The sequence below is a fragment of the Xiphophorus couchianus genome, chromosome 1, assembly GCF_001444195.1.
Source record: "Xiphophorus couchianus chromosome 1, X_couchianus-1.0, whole genome shotgun sequence".
NCBI classification, from domain to species: Eukaryota; Metazoa; Chordata; class Actinopteri; order Cyprinodontiformes; family Poeciliidae; genus Xiphophorus; species Xiphophorus couchianus.
This window is the reverse complement of record NC_040228.1, coordinates 3122603-3141140: the sequence shown is the minus strand read 5'-3', so window position 1 is coordinate 3141140 and position 18538 is coordinate 3122603. Positions and strand designations below refer to the sequence as shown.

Here is an 18538-nt window from a genome sequence, read left to right as displayed (position 1 = left end):
GTGGGAACTGCAATATCATCTTCGGCAATATCATCTTGTGGCAAAAGAAGAACGTCAATTTCTCTCTAATCTGGACCCTGTTTTCTCTGCATATGTTTCTGCAGAGCAGGCAGAGTTTAAGGAAAGTCAATCATACTGAAGAGGTGCCTGTGGTTGTTGAAAAGATCTGGCAATCCAGGAGAAGACAAGCTTCATCCAGAGATGCTTAAGTTCTGGGACACTGTGGCACTCTCATGGTAGACACATCACTGCAATGTTAAATGGAGGGCCAGGAAAACCACTTTAGAATAGCAAACCAGGTGGTGGTCCAAATATTTAAGGAAAAAATGTTTCCTCTGCTTTAGAAGGCAGGCTCCAATGATTGTTGAATGTCAGACTCAGATTGAGCCTGGCCAAGGAATTACTCTCATGAAATTGGCTGGTCTACATGGATTCTGTAGAAGTCATATGAACAACTCCCTCCAGGCATTTTCAGGAGGGTGCTATAAGAGCCTCTTTAAATGTGGAAATAAACTGAGTTACTTTGGGCCATCACAGAGGGAAACCAGACCGAAAACCAAAACTGTCTATGTATTGTTGACTTACAAGGTTATTCCATATACACACAGACTTGTTTTATTTCAAGCATATTCTTCAACTGTTCTCACAAAAAATGTGTATTGCAGATCAACTTACCCTCGAAACAGCAAAATCTGCAAAGACAGAGAAGGAAAAACTAGCTTACATACTGCAACACACAATGAGAAGGAATTGCACAGTTTTGCAAAAACATGAATACACTTATAAATAAGTTTGTGTAAAGCATTTAGGTCATCTTCTTGCTGGGGGGGAAACACTGCTTTGAAACTATATTTGACCCTTTGTGTACATACACTTTCACGTGGAAGTATTTTGTGAATTACCTACAATTAAATAAAATTGCGAAGGTAAAATGATCCACTTTTTAATATCTATATAGTATTTCAATTCACTTATTTCAAGACCTGCCTTTATCATAGATTGTATCATATTTTACATTTCAATAGGTAATAAAAAACTAGAATTGGTAAATTATTAATTCAACCCAAATCTTGGGTAGTTGTAAACAAACATTGGGCCGGATGTATTTTTTTGCCTAAAAGAGACCTAAAGGGTCATAATCAGTCCTCATAGACGGCCATTTTGAAGGCCATAACAAGCTGATCAGACGTCTCTGAACTGAAGGTCTGATTAAATTCTAATAATGTAAATTTAACTGCTGACTTTGATTGTAAGTAGATATGTCAAAGCTAAGTTGTTAGCATGGACTAGCGCTAGCTACGTTCAATATTCACAGTTTCAGCAAAAAAAAATGGTAGCAAGCAATTTGTTGTCTCGGCACATTGTGTGTTTTATTATATTTGTGTGCTTCATTAATTTTGCAGTTCTAATCAAACTGTCTGTTCTGCTATTGACTCTTGTTTTTGTATTGTTTATTGGTTTGGGACACAAGTGGGGAAAAAAAGAGGCCATACATGAGAAAATTAAATTCAATATAAGATTTATTGCAGAAAAAGTCGTTTCCTTTTTTGAGTTAAGTTTAGATAGGTATTTTATTATCAAATTCAATTTTTATATTGTGTGTTCCATTTCATTTTTTGTATTCTCATTTAACTGCAAAATGGTACTCAAAAAACAATGATCTTAAGTCAAAGAAGCCTTTATATTAGACTTTTAGTCCATTGTGTGTTTTGAAAATCTAATTTACTATGCTAGCTCAAATCCAGAACCCAACCCTATAGTATGAAATAAACCAAAAGCACTACATTTTTGTTGGTCAGCATAAGATGTGTTTTAACTGAACTATTTCTAGAATGGCACAAATGGTGCACTGTTTAATCTTTTATATTTGAAAGCTATTGCGGTTCTGACCAAATTCACCTGACGGATTAAATGAAACAAAAAAGGGAAATATTTGATTGTTTAACATATTAATTAAACCAAAGAGTCACTTGCGACCCCGGAAAGACCCTGATGAAAACTGTGATCCTATCTCTATACAGCTGAAGGTCCAACATATTCATTTTCAATTCATTATTAAAGTAAAACTGTGAAGGTAAAACATTAAACTTGTTAGGGTTTCTGCACCAGGGCAGAATCATTATAAAATGCAGTTGATATAGTGCTGGGATTGGTGGGCGTTTTATGTGTAAACTCATAGAAACAGTCAGCGAGGTTAATCAGATAAGAACAGAAAGACACGCCCACGCTCTGGAATATCTCAGTTACCATGGAAACCATCATGAAGATAGATCGTCAGAAAAACCGAGACATCTTATGTCACTGTACTCTGACTCTTCCTCTCCCTCCTTCTCTCTTTTTCTTACTGTTTTGCTTTCCTCTCACCATTTACTATGTCTCATGTCAAAAAAAATTTTCTCCCCATCCACCCTCTCCCCCTTTTTTTAAACACTGATCTTTGTTTTGTGATGATGCACTTTGGGTTTTTGGAGTCAGATCAAACACAAAATCCTTATATAAGAAGACTTTTATTGTTCAAAAATAATATCTCCTGCCTGTGCCCTTCCACCAGCGCTCTTCCTTTCCTCCTCTTCCCCTTTCTTCTTAGAGCATAGAACAATGTGATTGGCCTGCCCTGATGCAATACCATGCAAACTGTCAGAAAGCTCCCAGAGGACTCTCCCTCACTCTTAGATTCAGCACTGAGAGCAATTTGGCTGGAGATACAGAGGTCAGATTGAAGTGTATTCATTCTGAACCAAGCAAATCTCACTCCTGATAATGGTAATGGGCTCAGTTTAGGATCAAGAAATTAGAAAAGTTGGACAATTTTACCTTTTCAGGCTACTTTTAAATGAAGGATCTATTTTTTTTACCTAAAACGCTAGGAGTGCAGATTTAAAAGCAACTTATCTAGTGAAATTAGTTACTAAATGTATAAATGACACTGTAAGTTAGTTATCTTTAAACCGTCAAATGCAAGAACAGTATATTGAATTAGGTAACGTGTGTAACTTTAAATAAGATTAGGTTCTGTCTGAAACCTAAGTAAAATTCCAGCAAAGCAATTTAAAACCAGCCTAAAGGGGAGGATTTAAAAGTTTTAATGGGATCCTGGTCTCATTGGATTTATCAAGACAGAAATCAATTTAGTTAAGCAGGGAGAATATTTTCCATGAGCTTTATACACTGTATATACTGTATACTGTGTATTTCTGAAATAATACTTATATTATTAGTATACTTTCATATCACCAATGTGTTGACACTGCATGGTTTGTCTTTCCCCAGAATCACTAGGACTCTTATTATACACATTTTCAAAAAGTTGATTGATCCCAAAATTGCACCCAAAAACTGTTTTTAAACACTCTTTTAATGACGATCGTACAGTATAAATTTCCAATTCTGCATTTTCATCCATTTCTCAATTTTCAAACTACATAAATATAGTTTTGAAAGTAACACTTTTGATGAAACCAACCTTCGGTCTTATTGAATTTTTCCAAGTAATTATAATGTCTCTCTTCTTTCCCATAAGAAATAAGGTTGTATGATCTGCAAACACAACTAATGTCAGCATGTTTATCTACATTTACTCTACATTTATCACTGATGTATGTAATGAAGTGTTCGGGACCGAATACTGAGCCTTATGGGACACAAGTAACATTCAAAGATTCAGACTCTGACTGACCAATCTGTACAAATTGTTGTTTAATACAAAGATATTTTTTAACTAGTTCTTTTCTATTCCACTCCACTCATATCTTTCTATTTTTGTAGCATCATCTTATGCTCAATAGTATCAAAGCCTTTTTCCAGGTCAGTTAAAATCCCCACCGGATATGTTTTACTATCTACATTTTTAATTTAATTCTACTTATATTTTCCACTATCTATATCACTGCCATAGGTGTTGATCTAAATCTATACTGACTCTCCTTTACAACATATATGTATTTTTCAATAAGATTCTCAATCTTTGCCACTGACAGATTTTCAATATGTGGAAAATGCTGAGTAAACAAACTGGGCGTTTAGGGTCCAAACTCAATTTTACTTTAGAGCGATGCATAGATTTGAAATTTGGTGTAAAAGTGTTGTGAATGTTCAGCCATTGTAAAGAGCATGTTGGGCTTCCTGCGCAAATTCAATTTTAACTCCCCATTTTTTATCAATTTGAATATCTTTGCAGAAGATGTTTGTTGTGTAAAAGTAGTGGATGGCGACAAGCTTTAATCAACCACCTCAAAAACCATGAAAATTAAAAGATTGGAAGATTGACAGCATAGAAAAGTTATATTGTGTTTAAACATATAATTTGACAGAAATACAACATAAATTATTTGAAAATAAATTCTCTTTGCATATTCTATTTCTGGTGAAACATGAAATAAACCGAAATAGCTAGAAAACCACCAATTAATTTCAACACATTGTGGCCAAATAAATCATTCAATCTCCTTTTCTGAAAGAATGTAAGGGATTCTTGAAGAGACTATTTTGATTTTAGCCATATTTTTTTTGGCATATCTTAAAAAAAGTCAGAATAGTAAATAGCATTGAAGACAGATATTTATATACTCTTCATAGAAAGATTCTTATCATACTTTATCTGTCTGACAATAACTTTATCTCCTTCTTTCCTTCTTTTTCATATTTATTTCTGTCTCATTTCTCTTTCTCTTTGTTCTTTTTCCCTTCTCCTTTGTTGTTTCTTTCTTTTTCCCCATTTCCTTTATTTTGCTCTGTCTTTGCCCATTTTTGTACTTACTTCCTTTTTCCTTTCTTTAATTTTTTCATTGTTTCTTTCCTGGATCACAGAAATCTTTCACAAATTTTATGATTTCTTTTGCCACTCATTTATATCAGCAAACAACCACACACAGTGTTTTATTAATGCCAGTGCTGAACTCAACTTTCTAATAAAATACAAAGACTGTTGAGGAAACCTGAATTCTTATGTTTGAGTCGACCTTTACTCACCTTTGTTGTCTGTCTGCAGATCATCCAGATAGAAGTCTGTCTGCCGGTTTCCCAGGACGAAGGCCAGGAAGGAGAGGATGAGGGCGTCCAGGATGCCCATGATGGCCAGCATGTAGGCCCAGCGTACTGAGCAGTCACCCAGAGAGTATTTCCCTGAATGCTCCCCACACATATCCCGGATCACTTCCGCATCCCAGCCGTCGGGGAAGATCATGCAACCCAGCACCAGGCACACTCCTGAGCAGGGAAATGGGAGAGAATATGTCCTACGTTAACGTGGGAACAAGGATTACAATTGTGCACAAATCTTTGTGCTAATGTTGAAAAAAACACAATTTTGCAATTGTGGTGTTTCCATTAAATAAGACCTCAAATTAAAATCACACGTTAAGCTTGATCACGCGATAAGTCATTAAAAATCCTGGCAGCGATGGATGTAAAAAAACTACATGAGATACAGTACATTTATTATCCAGACATGTCGCTAGCGTTCATCATCTACTGTCCATCAGAGGAAATGTTCGCGTCTTATTCAGACTTTGGAGTGACAAGTCCCTTATTCTTAAGAGCAGCTTTGTGTTTTGGGGAAATTGTAGTCACCAATTTTACAGAAGTGCTATGAATTAAACACATTGGAATAACACGCAACGTTTTATGAACCGCGTGATGTTGGAGAACTCTGGTAGAGCCAGCAGGACATTGTCCAACAAAAACAAAGAAAAGCCACCATGCTATTACTACTTCCTGTTGTTTTCTTCGGTGTTTTTGCTAGTGGTAACATCTGGCCATTGATTATTTGAGTTGTGTGATACAAAGAAAAATGTTTCCATTGCAGTTTTGTGAAATGCATTTAGTTTGATACGACTGCAACACCACTTCATCCTATCACAATTTTTTTTTATATAAAAAAAGTGAGTTTTTTTCTGAATTGGCATGAATTAGGCAAATTTATTTTTGTAATTTCAATTTGCACAATTATATGGTTGATGGAAACGCAGTTACTGATTCAAGAGTGTGTGTTCTTCATATATAGTTGCATTAAATGTGTAGTTTTGTTCAATCCTTGTAATACCTCAACTACAGCAAATTAAGTCCTTTGTAGCATTAGCTTGCAAGACTCTAATAACACATATTTCTGAACGTATACCCATAATAACCATTAGCTAGCAGGAGGCAGCACACAGGTCAGCAGGAAAAAGAAAAAGAATGATGCAGGAAGTCTTATGGCGTGAAAAACAGAGAAATAGATCACATGCAGAATCAAAGTGTTGACAGCACACACTGTAAAGCCCTTCAGGGAAATGAATGTAGGGCTGCACAGTGGCGCAGTTGGTAGCACTGTTGCCTTGCAGCAAGAAGGTCCTGGGTTCGATTCCCGGCCGGGGTCTTTCTGCATGGAGTTTGCATGTTCTCCCTGTGCATGCGTGGGTTCTCTCCGGGTACTCCGGCTTCCTCCCGCAGTCCAAAAACATGACTGTCAGGTCAATTGGTTTCTCTAAATTCTCCCTAGGTGTGAGTGTGTGTGTGAATGGTTGTTTGTCCTGTATGTCTCTGTGTTGCCCTGCGACAGACTGGCGACCTGTCCAGGGTGTACCCCGCCTCTCGCCCGGAACGTAGCTGGAGATGGGCACCAGCAACCCTCCCGACCCCATTAGGGACAAGGGTGACCGGAAAATGGATGGATGGATGGATGGAAATGAATGTATGCATTCTCAACGCTACAACAGAGAGGGCAATCCATACTTTGCACCTGCTCATTCATCAATGTGTGCATCACCAAGGGAGCTGATTTTGCCTTATTCTGTCCTCACCAACACTGTTTAACTAGCAGTCATCGCTGTGTGCCTTAGTGGGGCTGTAAGTAAAGCAGTGGGTTCACAGAGAGATGGGACATGCATAGTAGATATTCCTTTCAGAGCAGTCAGTTGTTTTCCACAGGCAGTACCTTTTGTGATGCACACAAAAAGTCACTCAAATTTAGCCAAATCAGTGGTTTAGTGCTTCCTTTCCATTTAACGGAGCTCAGCTGTTTAGAATATATTCTTCCTGTAGTTTTAGCAATTGCAGTGGAGGAAGTGAACAAAAACATTCAGTCCATGTTGGCAACGCTTCCAAATATTGAATCAACAATAACAGCCATCTTGTGCAGATCGGCACTTCCGTCTTCACAGTGGAGGATGGTTGTTTACAGCACAGGCAATTTCATCGAACTGGCGTGTTGCATATGTCACAGGCAAACTGTAGCGATTGGGTAAAATTTCAAACCTCAACAGAGTCCACATCTTCAGAAAGGAATCGTTTCTCAATAGTCAAGAGTCCAGACACTCCGGATGTAACACAGCATAGAACAAGGAGCTGGTTTTCACCACGCTAATTTGTGTTATTATTATTTTAACCCCATGCCACACATTGTACAACCTTAATTTGTGAGAATGTCCCTTGTTGATGGAATATGTGAAATTTAAAGGATGGTATCATAGGTTTGTTGATTAGTTGTGCCTAGCACCAAAACAAACTGATCAGTGCTGTCCAACCTGTAACTGGACTAGCTTAACTTGGTGATGATGTCAGTCCTAGCCCAGAGCTCTGGTTTCCGAGAAAATTTAAATGCACCATAAGGTCACCCAAAGACCCAATGTGTTGAACAGAACTTTGTTTTTGTTTTTTAGCAACATCAGGAGGTACAGATGATGGTAGTCCTCCAGACAACACCCCCTACACTACCTGCCCTCATCATCCCCAACTACACTGTGTCCACAGTGGGTCACTTCTGGTTTCTAGGAACCGTCCTACCTCAGGACCTCAGACAGTCTTCTCCTCACACATAGATAGTGTTCAGAAGAAGGCCCAGCAGAGACTGGACTTTCTGTGACAACTTGGGGAGTACAATCTGAGTTGTACTCAAAATGTACAATTCGAGTGCTGCTGGTCTTGTGCTGTGACCAGCAGCACAGGAGCTGCTGGTCTTCCATTATTCAAAACGTGTTTTGTTTGACCATCAATGTGTGGTTTGGCTCATCCTGAAACAGGACTGGAAAAGACTGCAACCAACAGTCAGGTCTGCAGAGAGGATCACCGGGGGCAGATCTTTCCTCTATTCAAGGTTAGGGTCAAGAAAAGGGGAGATACATCTCTGCAGACCCCACACATTCTGGACACAAACATTGTGAAAGTCCAAAAAACACAGTTTCGCAATTGCAGTGTTTCCATTAAATAAGAAACACAATTAAAATCATGTGACTAGTCTTATTCATGTGATGAGTCATTAAAAAACATGCCGCGCCATCATCCTCCTACCACTGCCTGTTGCTGTCGTCCTTTACACCAGGATGTAAAAGACGAAGACGGTTGTTGATCATCTAACTCGTGTGATGCGAATAAAGTGTTTTTTTGCAGTTATGCAAAATACAGATATTGGCGTGTTTCTGTTCAGCAAATTTATTTTTTAAATTCCAATTTGCACAATTATGTGGGAAATAGAAATGCAGGTAACGATAGTCTGGAATAGGTAAAGCTTCTCATACGGTTCAGACTTCAACTTGAAATTTGTGGACTGCTCTTAGCAGTGCCTTCTATGAAATGAAACCAAGTGAGTTAAACCAGCTCTACTATTTTTGATCAGAAGAGAGTGCAGGTATTCACCCAGAATTATGTCAGAAGCTTCTTGATGTCTACAGAAAGCAGGTGGTTGACGTGCTGTTTCCTGGGGGACATTAATTCAGATATTTGTTCTATTATGAGTGTATCTTCAAACCTGCCTGTATATCCTATAGGTGAGAATTCTGGCTATAAAAGTGAAGTTGATTAATCATACGCCTCTACTATCTAATATTGGTGATTCCCACTGAACCTGTTTTTTTTTTTTTAACATACTGGCAAGCCATTATGAGAAAATGGTGGGCGGTGAACTCATGGCAACAGATGAAGGAGGATATGAGATTAGTCACCACCTCTCTGTGTAAACATGCAAACACAAGGAGTCCTATTTTAGGCTGGGATGTACACCGTTTCAAACTGCGCCTGCCGCTCTGACAATATGATTGTAATGAGAGAATATAACGATGATAATACAGTAAGTAAAGAGAGAGAGGGAGAGCAAAGGAAGCCATTATCATGGGAAATCATCATGTTATTAGCTCCTTTTATGACCTTTATGCGGGATATTAGCCATGATGGGTGACGATAAAATCATTAGCATGGTAATGAGCATCAGGTAACATGTTTTATGGAATTTTGATGGATGTGCCTCCTCCTGGCATAAAGCTCATCCAAAGTTTCTAGTGTTCGAGAATCACACACACACATACACACCCCTGCACGCACAAAAAGGGGGTTGGTGGTTTCAATGTTTCAGCCTGATGGCAACTCATTTACCGGTTATTTCCCATTGTGGTAGCAGTTATTTATGGCGTTCAATTAGTCCAAGCTGTAGAAGCTGCAATTACATGTGTTCATGAGCGCAAATTACGCTGAGAGAGCGGGAAGATATCTGTGGAATTCAAGGTCTCTCTGTCTGCACTAACACTCAAATCTAAAGTAATTACAGTTACATTACAGTATGTTAAAACCGCAACACTCAGAATGTTCACACTGACAATAGAGCTTTGGAACGTGATGTCACTGCTCTAGACGTAGGGATAGGAGCTCCATCTTCAGGGGCCATAAACATAACCGACAAAAATTACTGTCTCACAGATATTTTGAATCTACAGTACAGACCAAAAGTTTGGACACAACTGTGTGTCCAAAATTTTGGTCTGTACTCAATACAGACCAAAAGTTTGGACACACTTTCTCATTGAATTCAATGAGAAGGAAGTCATCAAAACATGGCTCCTCTATTATCCATCCATCCATCCATACATTTTTTAACACAGTTGTCTCATAGTGGGGTTGGGAGGGGTGCTTTTGCCTATCTCCAGCGAACGTTCTGGGCGAGAGGCGGGGTACACGCTGGACAGGTTGCCAGTCTGTCGCAGGGAAACACAGAGACAGACAGGACACACAACCATGCACACACACACACCTAGGGAGAATTTTGAGAGACCAATTAACCTAACAGCCATGTTTTTGGACTGTGGGAGGAAGCCGGAGTACCCAGAGACAACCTTGCACAGCTGAATGGTTGCCATGGAGATTAAAGGATTTCTCAAACATGCATGAAAGAATCAAAGCAACCCTCCAGGTATGCTTTTGATTAGGTAGAAACATTATATTATGATGTAAAGCTCAAAAAAGTTGGATCTTACATCTTACTGCACCCTTAAAAAAGACTGGCATTGTTTTTATTACCAAAAGTTTGTTGATCCAGTGTCTTCATGGTTTTAAAATGTTGCTGGAGCACTTTTGGTAGCAACCACAGTCTGATGTCTTCGTGGGTATGTGTCAATAACATAATAGCACAACTCCGTTTTGGAAATTTTCTCAGTTTTCTTCCTTTACAGATCCTCTAAAGTTTTATCAGCCTCTGGAGGACACTCACAAATTCCTTTGTTATCTTGGCTGAATTCTTTATGTCAGTGTCAGGTGAGAAGATGAACTGTCAACTTAGCTTGAGCTCCAATGCACTTTAATTGAGGCTTTCTTGAACAATCCCTCTGCATTTGGCTGCTGACAAATGCAACTTATTCATTTATAAGCAACTTATTCACTAGTAAACTTCACAGGAAAGATGGTGTTAGAGAGGTCACGATTACCCCCTGTTTATGCCCAGACATGACTTTTGGAGTTCAGGCCACAATGTTCTACTTTGGCGTTATCAGACCAGAGGATTTAGTTTCCGTTGGCCTCCTTCTATTTGAAGACACTACAATAAAATAACTGTCATGTGGAGAGTGGCTCTCCTGTCACTACTAGGAAACAATAAAGCTCAACCTGAGTGGGCATGTTTACATCAATGTTTGCAGTATTGGATTAGAAAAGGTTGATTGAAACAGCAAAATTCATCAAAAAGTGTGTATACTTGCTTGAGGGGGTTTTTGGCTTGTGTAACATCAACATTTGACGTCATTACACTTTTGCCTGGTTGATTTACACTAAACCGGTAGTTGGAAACATGCCTAATTTCCTTCTTTTCTTGCAAAATTGTAAAAGTTTGCACAAAATTCACTTCAATTGAAAGGAAACATAGTTACAACTGGGTTATTGGTCACTTAATTAATGAACCAAGATGCTTGGTTCATTAACTGCTTTTTACTTTGTTAATATGAGCTACTTTGTGAACATTAGCAAGATCACAAAATGTGTAAAAAGTGAATGTATGTGAATAATTTCTCAGGACTCTACCATCTTCTGCTGCTTTTGTATGTCTGCTTTTTGGGGGGGTGAGATAAACAGGTTTGCAAAAAGATCTTCCAATGTGGTTATTTTTAAAATCTCTGCTTTAGACACAGCTCTGTACAATTGATTTTCAGAAATGACAGTACAGCGGCCTACTTCACGCACTCCCTCTTCCCTCACCATAAACCCTACCAATGGCTAGATTGTGGTTATGAGTGCCCTGACCGTCAAAACACTGACAGCACTTTCAAAATGTTTTAAATACCATTTTATCTTGTATTCACTCAGAGTTGGGTGAAAAAACCCCAATTAGAGCTTACTATCCTTGTTTCTTGTCAAGAGCACAAAGTTGAGATTAAAAGATTAGCTTTACAACGGTTTAAATCTCAGGGTGTTTTTAAGCATTATAGTCTGGTAGACTTGGTTCCATTGGGGACCAAACTTGCAACATTCGTTACATTTTCAGCTCTTGTGGTTTCCTTTGACACTGTCCTGTGTCAAACCAACCAAACCCGTTGGAAAAACCTGTACCCCTCCTGGCCTGTGGTGTCATTGCACCAAAAACCACTGAAGGAATCGACACAAAAAAGAGTCCAATTATCATTTCGCACCTCCCAAAACAAACCAGACTTTCTAGACAAAACGAACTGCCGTTCGATTAAATTGAAGCAGACAGGCCCAGTGTGAATGCATCCTTACTGTAAAGGTGATTTGCTGTGAATTTAGCAAATCACAGCAAAATGAGAGTCATCACTTTAAAGTGGTTTCACATTTAGAAATACTTTAGCATTTGAGTTGCATAAAGCAAAACTAAATAATAATATTGGGTCATTGCTGTTATATTTGAGATGAGCCACGGTGCTCAAATTTATAACTCTGTCTATAGTATGATGGGGTTATAAAATCTTGCTTGTTTGGTTGTGAGAACGGCCATCTGATACAGTCTCTCCTGCGCTTTCTGTCTTTTTTCTCCACCTCAAAATATTCAAGTGGGTGCCACAGGGCTAAAAATAACCTCCACTTTCCCTCAACCCAAGAAAAAAAAACCTTTGAAGCTGGAAGGGGGTTTCCCCCTCCTCCTGCTACTCAAGATACTGCGTCCTGAACTTGGAGGAAGGAACTTCAAAGGCCTCAAGCAGAGGGACTGAACACAAAAGGTGGATTGAAAAGCAGCAAGGAAGAAGAGCTGAAGAATAAAAGAGCCAAAAGGAAACAAGTGTGTATTTAGAGAATTTAGCTTCATTGTGATTTCTTTCTTTCTCATTCTTTCTTCGTTCGTTTTTCTGAACCAAAAAAAATCCCCCAAAAACAGTCGGAAACATAGGCTTGGTGTCCCGCTAAGCTAAATGACTGAGATAATTTATTTATAACATCTCAATGATATTTATAGACTGGTTACATAAGTTTTTCCCAGACTGTTTCATCTAAATGTCTTCACCCATTTTTTTTTTCTTAAAACAAAACGTCACAGATATTATGTAACACTTCTAAAAATACAGCGACTGTCCTGTGTGTGTGTGTGAGCGTGAAGGAGGCTTCACACTACTTCTTCTGAGCATCTTGACTCCGTGTTCGCTGTGACGCCATCCAAGGCGGACTTTTTTTTTAGGTCTGGGCCGGGCCAGCTTCAGCCTACATTACTGTTATTCCTAACATGTTCACTGTGTCAGACAAGACGAGGAGAAGTGACTTGCAATGACTGAAAAGAACTTGAACAGGAAATGCTATTAAAGAGAAGCTTGAAAGAATTTAAAACCTACTTTTAAATTTTGCAGATTTTTAAAAGATAAAAGTAATTTTATTTACAGTGTGATATTTGTTAAAATTATGTGCTCTTTAACAGGTTAGGATAGGTCTATGGCCTATACAAAACCTACTCATTACATTTTTTTTTATATATGTAAAATCTTTCTTATATAATAAGATCTTAGTCTGATCAGTTCTGCCTGTTATGAGTCTATACTGAATGAGCTGCTGTAGAACCACTGTCACTTTAAATCCAAATAAACTGGTACTGGCCACACCCCCAACTCACTGGTGAAGTTCAGTGTCTTCTAAGTAAGATATATTGGAGATGAAGGTTGACAAAAATAAATATTTTGTTTGCAAAACAATGTGAGTTACCAGATTTATTACATATACATGACAAAAAAAATTAAGCTATAAAACTATCAAAAATCCTTTACGCTAATTTCCTGTGGACGTTTTGTCCTACTTCAAAAGCTTCTTGTTGAGTTCGAAGTCTAACACAGATCTCTGGAGTACAAAGGTGTGAACACAAGTGCATTAAGAGATCGCCATAAAGTCGTAAAGCTGTCTGGGGTCTGCCCTTTCTATTTGCCTCTGTGTCTGGACCTCGGCTCAATGTTCGCCATCCAGCTAATGGACGCCCTCCTTGCTAATATGTCGAGCTTTTATTACAGCGTAGTGTGTTTGTGTGTATTGTGATGATGGAGGGAAGGAGGGGGATTCTTTTGAGACCGTAAATTGCTGACGGCGCTCTTTACAAGATGCTTCGCTGCCAGAGTTCACCGGCTCACTTGGCACTGATCTCTGCCTCTTTTGATACGTCGTTACAGCCTTTCTGTCTAAGTGCAAATGTGTTGTGTGTTTTTGACATTTTGATATTTATTAAATACATGTTGATGACTCTCCAGAGATAATGATGAAGTCTTGATGTGTGGAATGATAAAGGAAAGATAAAGATAAACTGCGGACAGTTTACCAAATGGAATATTGGTTTAGCACTTTCCTCCCTTTTGTCTCTTTCATCGACTGAATAAGAAGGAAGTTGCATGCAGGGGACAAACTTTGTGAGGATGCTTCCATTTACTGACGGGTGAGAATTTTATTCATTTTCAACAATTTATAAGGCAAAGCTCTGACAAAAGTCCAAGTCCAAACTTCCAGCTCTGAGAGCTGTTAAATCAATGCTGCAGCAGTGGTCGGGCAGACCACATAATGCCGGACAGTGTTCCATGGTGGTTTGAATCCTCTACTTATGCATCCATGTGTAACATCTTCATCTGAAAAAAATTCTTTTGTGACTCTTCTGCTTGTAGCTGCACAATGTTGGATTAGCTCTGCCACATTAGTTCTGATTTGTTCTTTTTGTACACTTTAGTACATAATATTTTTGGTTGAGGTATTGTTTTAATACAGTCTGTATCAAAATCCTTCATAAGAATATCAACATCAAAACTTTGGACTTTTTATTTAAAAATAGGAAACATGAATAAGTTTGGGATTATGTGATAAAAAAAGTATGTATGAACTCTATGACAGAGCAAGGATGAAGAACTGTAAAATCATTTTTTCTCATATTTCTCCTTTTGTCTCTCGCTCAGGCCCCAGACACACATATTCAGACTAAGTAACAATGAAGAGAGGGGTCAAAGGAATCCATTATTTAGCTGTGGGGATATTTTTAGAAGCACCCTAGTGACTTTGGAATTATTTATTAACTGCCTGATAATTAAAACATGTACGTTTGGTTGAGAAAAGCAGACAGAAATCTCAGAGAGAGCAGGAGGCGGGGATGTCCCCCGGGGAAACTCTTCCCTCTGCATCGCTCTGCATTTCTGCTGCTGCATTGATTTAACAGGAGCTGCTGGGGAGCGAGAGAGAAATACATGTCCGTCTGGCAAAATTAGAAAGCTTGTGTGCAATTTAATGCATTATGTAGAGGGAAAAAAATACAAGTTTCAGAAGGAGTCCTCATTAATTATTTAATCTTGACCTCGTCAATTTTACGTTTTCGTCCTAATTCAAGTAAAGTCCCATTTATGTGCTAACTCATGTGAACAGACGTCTGAATACACCTATTTACTAAGGGGTATATGATGTCTGCATGCATGGAAGATATTTTCCTTTGTTTCACCCATTCCTACTTGGTTTTTACCATCTACACAATGCACTCTGAAAGATTATTATGCTCTTCATTTCCTTGACTTCCTTTAAAAGAGCAGAACTAAACAATGAACTTGGCTAGATTTTTGATTGACTCAAAAGCAGCACTGAGTGTTGAAGTTTACCTGATCGTCTTTTATTACAACGTATCGATGTAACACACAAAAACACTAAGAATTTCAGTTTTAAGGTGCATTTACACCAGCACTATTTAGCTTGGTTTCATCAAACTCCAATCTGTTTGCCTAGAAAGTCTGATTGATTTGGGGAGGTGTGAGTGTACAATTGAAAGAGTCCCCCCCCCCCCTCCTCCCCCCCCAACAAAAAAAAAAACGGAAGTCCGATCCGCTTAAAAATCTAGGTTTTGGTTCTGTTGACGTGAGCTCCTCTGCGGCTTGTATGTATATCTGAATGCTAAGTGGACTGGAAGAAGACTGTAGTGCTGGGCATTTTGGGTAAATACAAGCAAAACAAACTCATGATTCTGGCACTGAAGGGAGAAGTGGTGTGTGTTTTGTTTACCAGCCAGAAAAGAGAAATCCCACAACCACTAAAATCTGATGTCACTCCATTTTTGTTTGCATATTGTGAGTAAAGAAGTTACACTCAGTGTCTTGAAGGAAGCGATATTTAAGCGCTTGTTCCCCTCCATAGGCAAGGAGGGAAACAGGAACTCAAGAAATTGACAATTTTCCTGAAATATTAAGTTTTTTTTTATTATCTGCCATTAGCAAAGCTGCAACACATTAATAACCTGCAAAGACCCTCCTCCTGGCTCTGATTGGTTGTTTCTGACTGGGACAGGTGCATTAATGTGGATGCAGTACAACCACAGGGGGGAGGCAACAGATTACCTGTCTCATATTCTCCTGTCAGGATATAGTGACTACTTTAACAGATATGTAAAAACAAACTTTTTATAAACGTTTATAAAAGTTATTTATTGCCTCTTTAATTATGATACCTAAGTAAGTTTTTTTTATGTTAACTAAAATGTTTAGATTATTTGCAACCATGGATAGACGCAAGTTTGTAGAGATGAACATAAGTGAACAGCCTGCATGTCAAATATTACTCACCTCCTTTGGTGGCTTTTGCTCATCCATTCATACTTACATTCATCTGTCCATCCAAGATGGAAAATATGTGTTTGAAACTGTAATTAAGAATACACTTTGAGCTAAATAAATTTAGAGATAATACCTAAAATTTAAGTTGGAAGGCACGATAATCTCCACACCTCATTTGTGGCAATTCCTCTACTGAAGCCTCTAATCAATAAGTAATCAATAACTTACATTATTTTGGCATTTTGATGAGCTTTCTGGACACTTTGGATCAGCAGGCTTACAACATTCATCAACTTTAAACAGCTGAGTTTAACACTTACCCATAAAACTGCTCAGTTTCATCAGTCATTTCACACCATTGTAAACTTGTTTTCCGACTGTCTCTTAGCAGCACAAACTGTTTATTAAGAACGGGAAAAGACACCAGGATGTCACTTAAATGTCATTGCTTGCACCCTCCACCCCAATACATAGGGTTCTGTCATTAGTGACACACGCATTTCACAAAGAAACAGAACTTCATGTTCCACCAAAAAACACAACATTTCTTAACATTTAGACCCACGTAAACCGCTCTCTGAGAAACACCAATGTCCTTACAGAAAACAGTAGCTGTGTTTCCATTACAATTTTGCACAAATCTTTGTCTATGTTCTGCTAATGTCAAAAAACACAATTTCGAAATTTTGGGTGTTTCCATTAAATAAGAAATGGCATTAAAATCAGATATGAATAAGCTTAATCATGCGACAAGACATTAAAAATCATGGCAGCAGAATATATTTCATGTCAACTGTTACATAAGATATATTCATAATTCAGCCAGCTGGCGTTCATCATCTACCGTCCATCAGAGGAGATGTTGGTGTTTTATTCAGGCTTTGGAGTGACAAACCTCTTTTACTTGGAAGAGGCTATGTGCCATTTTGGGGAAACTGTATTCAGCAATTTTACAGAAGAGTTACGGATTCAACACAATGGAATGACACAAACCTTTAAAGAGCTGTGTGATGCTGCGAGAGCTCTGGTTGAGCTGGCCACACATTGTACAAAAAGAAAAAAAACATCATCCTTCTACGATTTTGTGTCGTCTTTTTAGATATTTTCGAAAGTAGCAACATCTGGCAGTTGATCATGTGACTTGTTTCCATTGCAGTTTTGCAAAATACGTCAATTTTGATATGGCTGAAATTTTTTGTGTGTTTTCGAAATTATCTTGTTTTCATTGAGCACATTTATTTTGTAATTTCAATTTGTGCAAATTATATGATTAAAGAAAACACAGCTGCTGTGATGGACTGGCGACCTCTCTGGGGCGCATCCCACTTTTTACCAGCTGACTGGTGGGATAAGCTCAAGCCTCTTCTGCCCCAGTGATCCAAAACCACACAAAGTAGCCACAGAAAATGAACAGACAGGGGGAAAAAAATCACTAAACTGAAAATAAACACCTCCAAAATCCCAGACAGGCATCAAACATTCCAATTATTTCTTTTTCTTTTTCACTATTACTTTGCCAACGCTATTTCCATATTTCAACATTTTGTAAGCACACGTACACACACAGAAGCACAAAGAGCAAGCGAACAGCCACTGACAGGTCGATTCTCCCAAGATACAGCGACTCTCTTGTGCCTTAGCCCATGTCCTGCTTAGTTCTGTTTAATATTGCAGCAGACAGGGTCAGACGTTAAGGATGGATGGGTGAGCTGATGGAGAGGAGGAGGGAGAACGGGAGCCATCAAGCTGCAATGGTTGGCCTCTTACTGAGCTTTGCTATAGTTCCTCAAATCTGCCCGAGCAACAGAAAAAACCACTAGAAAACATGGAAGATGATAAATATCTCTTAGGATCTGTCGAGATTAAAAAGTTCAACCCCCCTTTTTGTTTTTTGTTTTTTAGGTTCCTCAAAGATTTCAGGATAAAATGAATCTCTGTCCAGCATGGTTTAAGTTTAACCGAAAGCTCCAGAGCATTTCCTCCTGAATTAATCAAAACCCGAGCAGACGTGGCAGCAGCAAGGTTCTTCACAGAGCCAAGGTGCTTTTGGGACATCCAGCCCTATATTTGCTCTTTACGTCCGAGAGGCGGGGGGGGGGGGGGGGGGGGGGGGGGGGGGGGTGCTGTTCAGTCTGGGCTCTGAGAGCAAAATGACCCCATTATTCACATTCCCATTGAGGTGAGAAATAACTGGGGGAGACGGGGGATAGGGGAAGGAAGCCACCCATTCGCAGGGAGCTGTTGATTTTTTTAATGCCTCAGAGAGAGTCAACGTTTTGTTTTTCAGCATTTTCAACTTCACAGTAGAGTTC

At 38.7% G+C, this 18538-nt stretch overlaps 1 protein-coding gene across 1 annotated transcript in view; it reads right to left on the bottom strand.

Moving 5' to 3' along the window:
• lhfpl4a (LHFPL tetraspan subfamily member 4a) overlaps positions 1-18538 on the bottom strand; it is a 41521-nt gene that overhangs the window by 9639 nt on the left and 13344 nt on the right. Inside the window, exons 2-3 of the mRNA XM_028023626.1 lie at positions 4969-5205; positions 676-692 (exon numbers count right to left, since the gene is read on the bottom strand). Coding sequence (XP_027879427.1) covers positions 676-692; positions 4969-5205 — 254 coding nt within the window. The remainder of the gene's footprint in view (positions 1-675; positions 693-4968; positions 5206-18538) is intronic.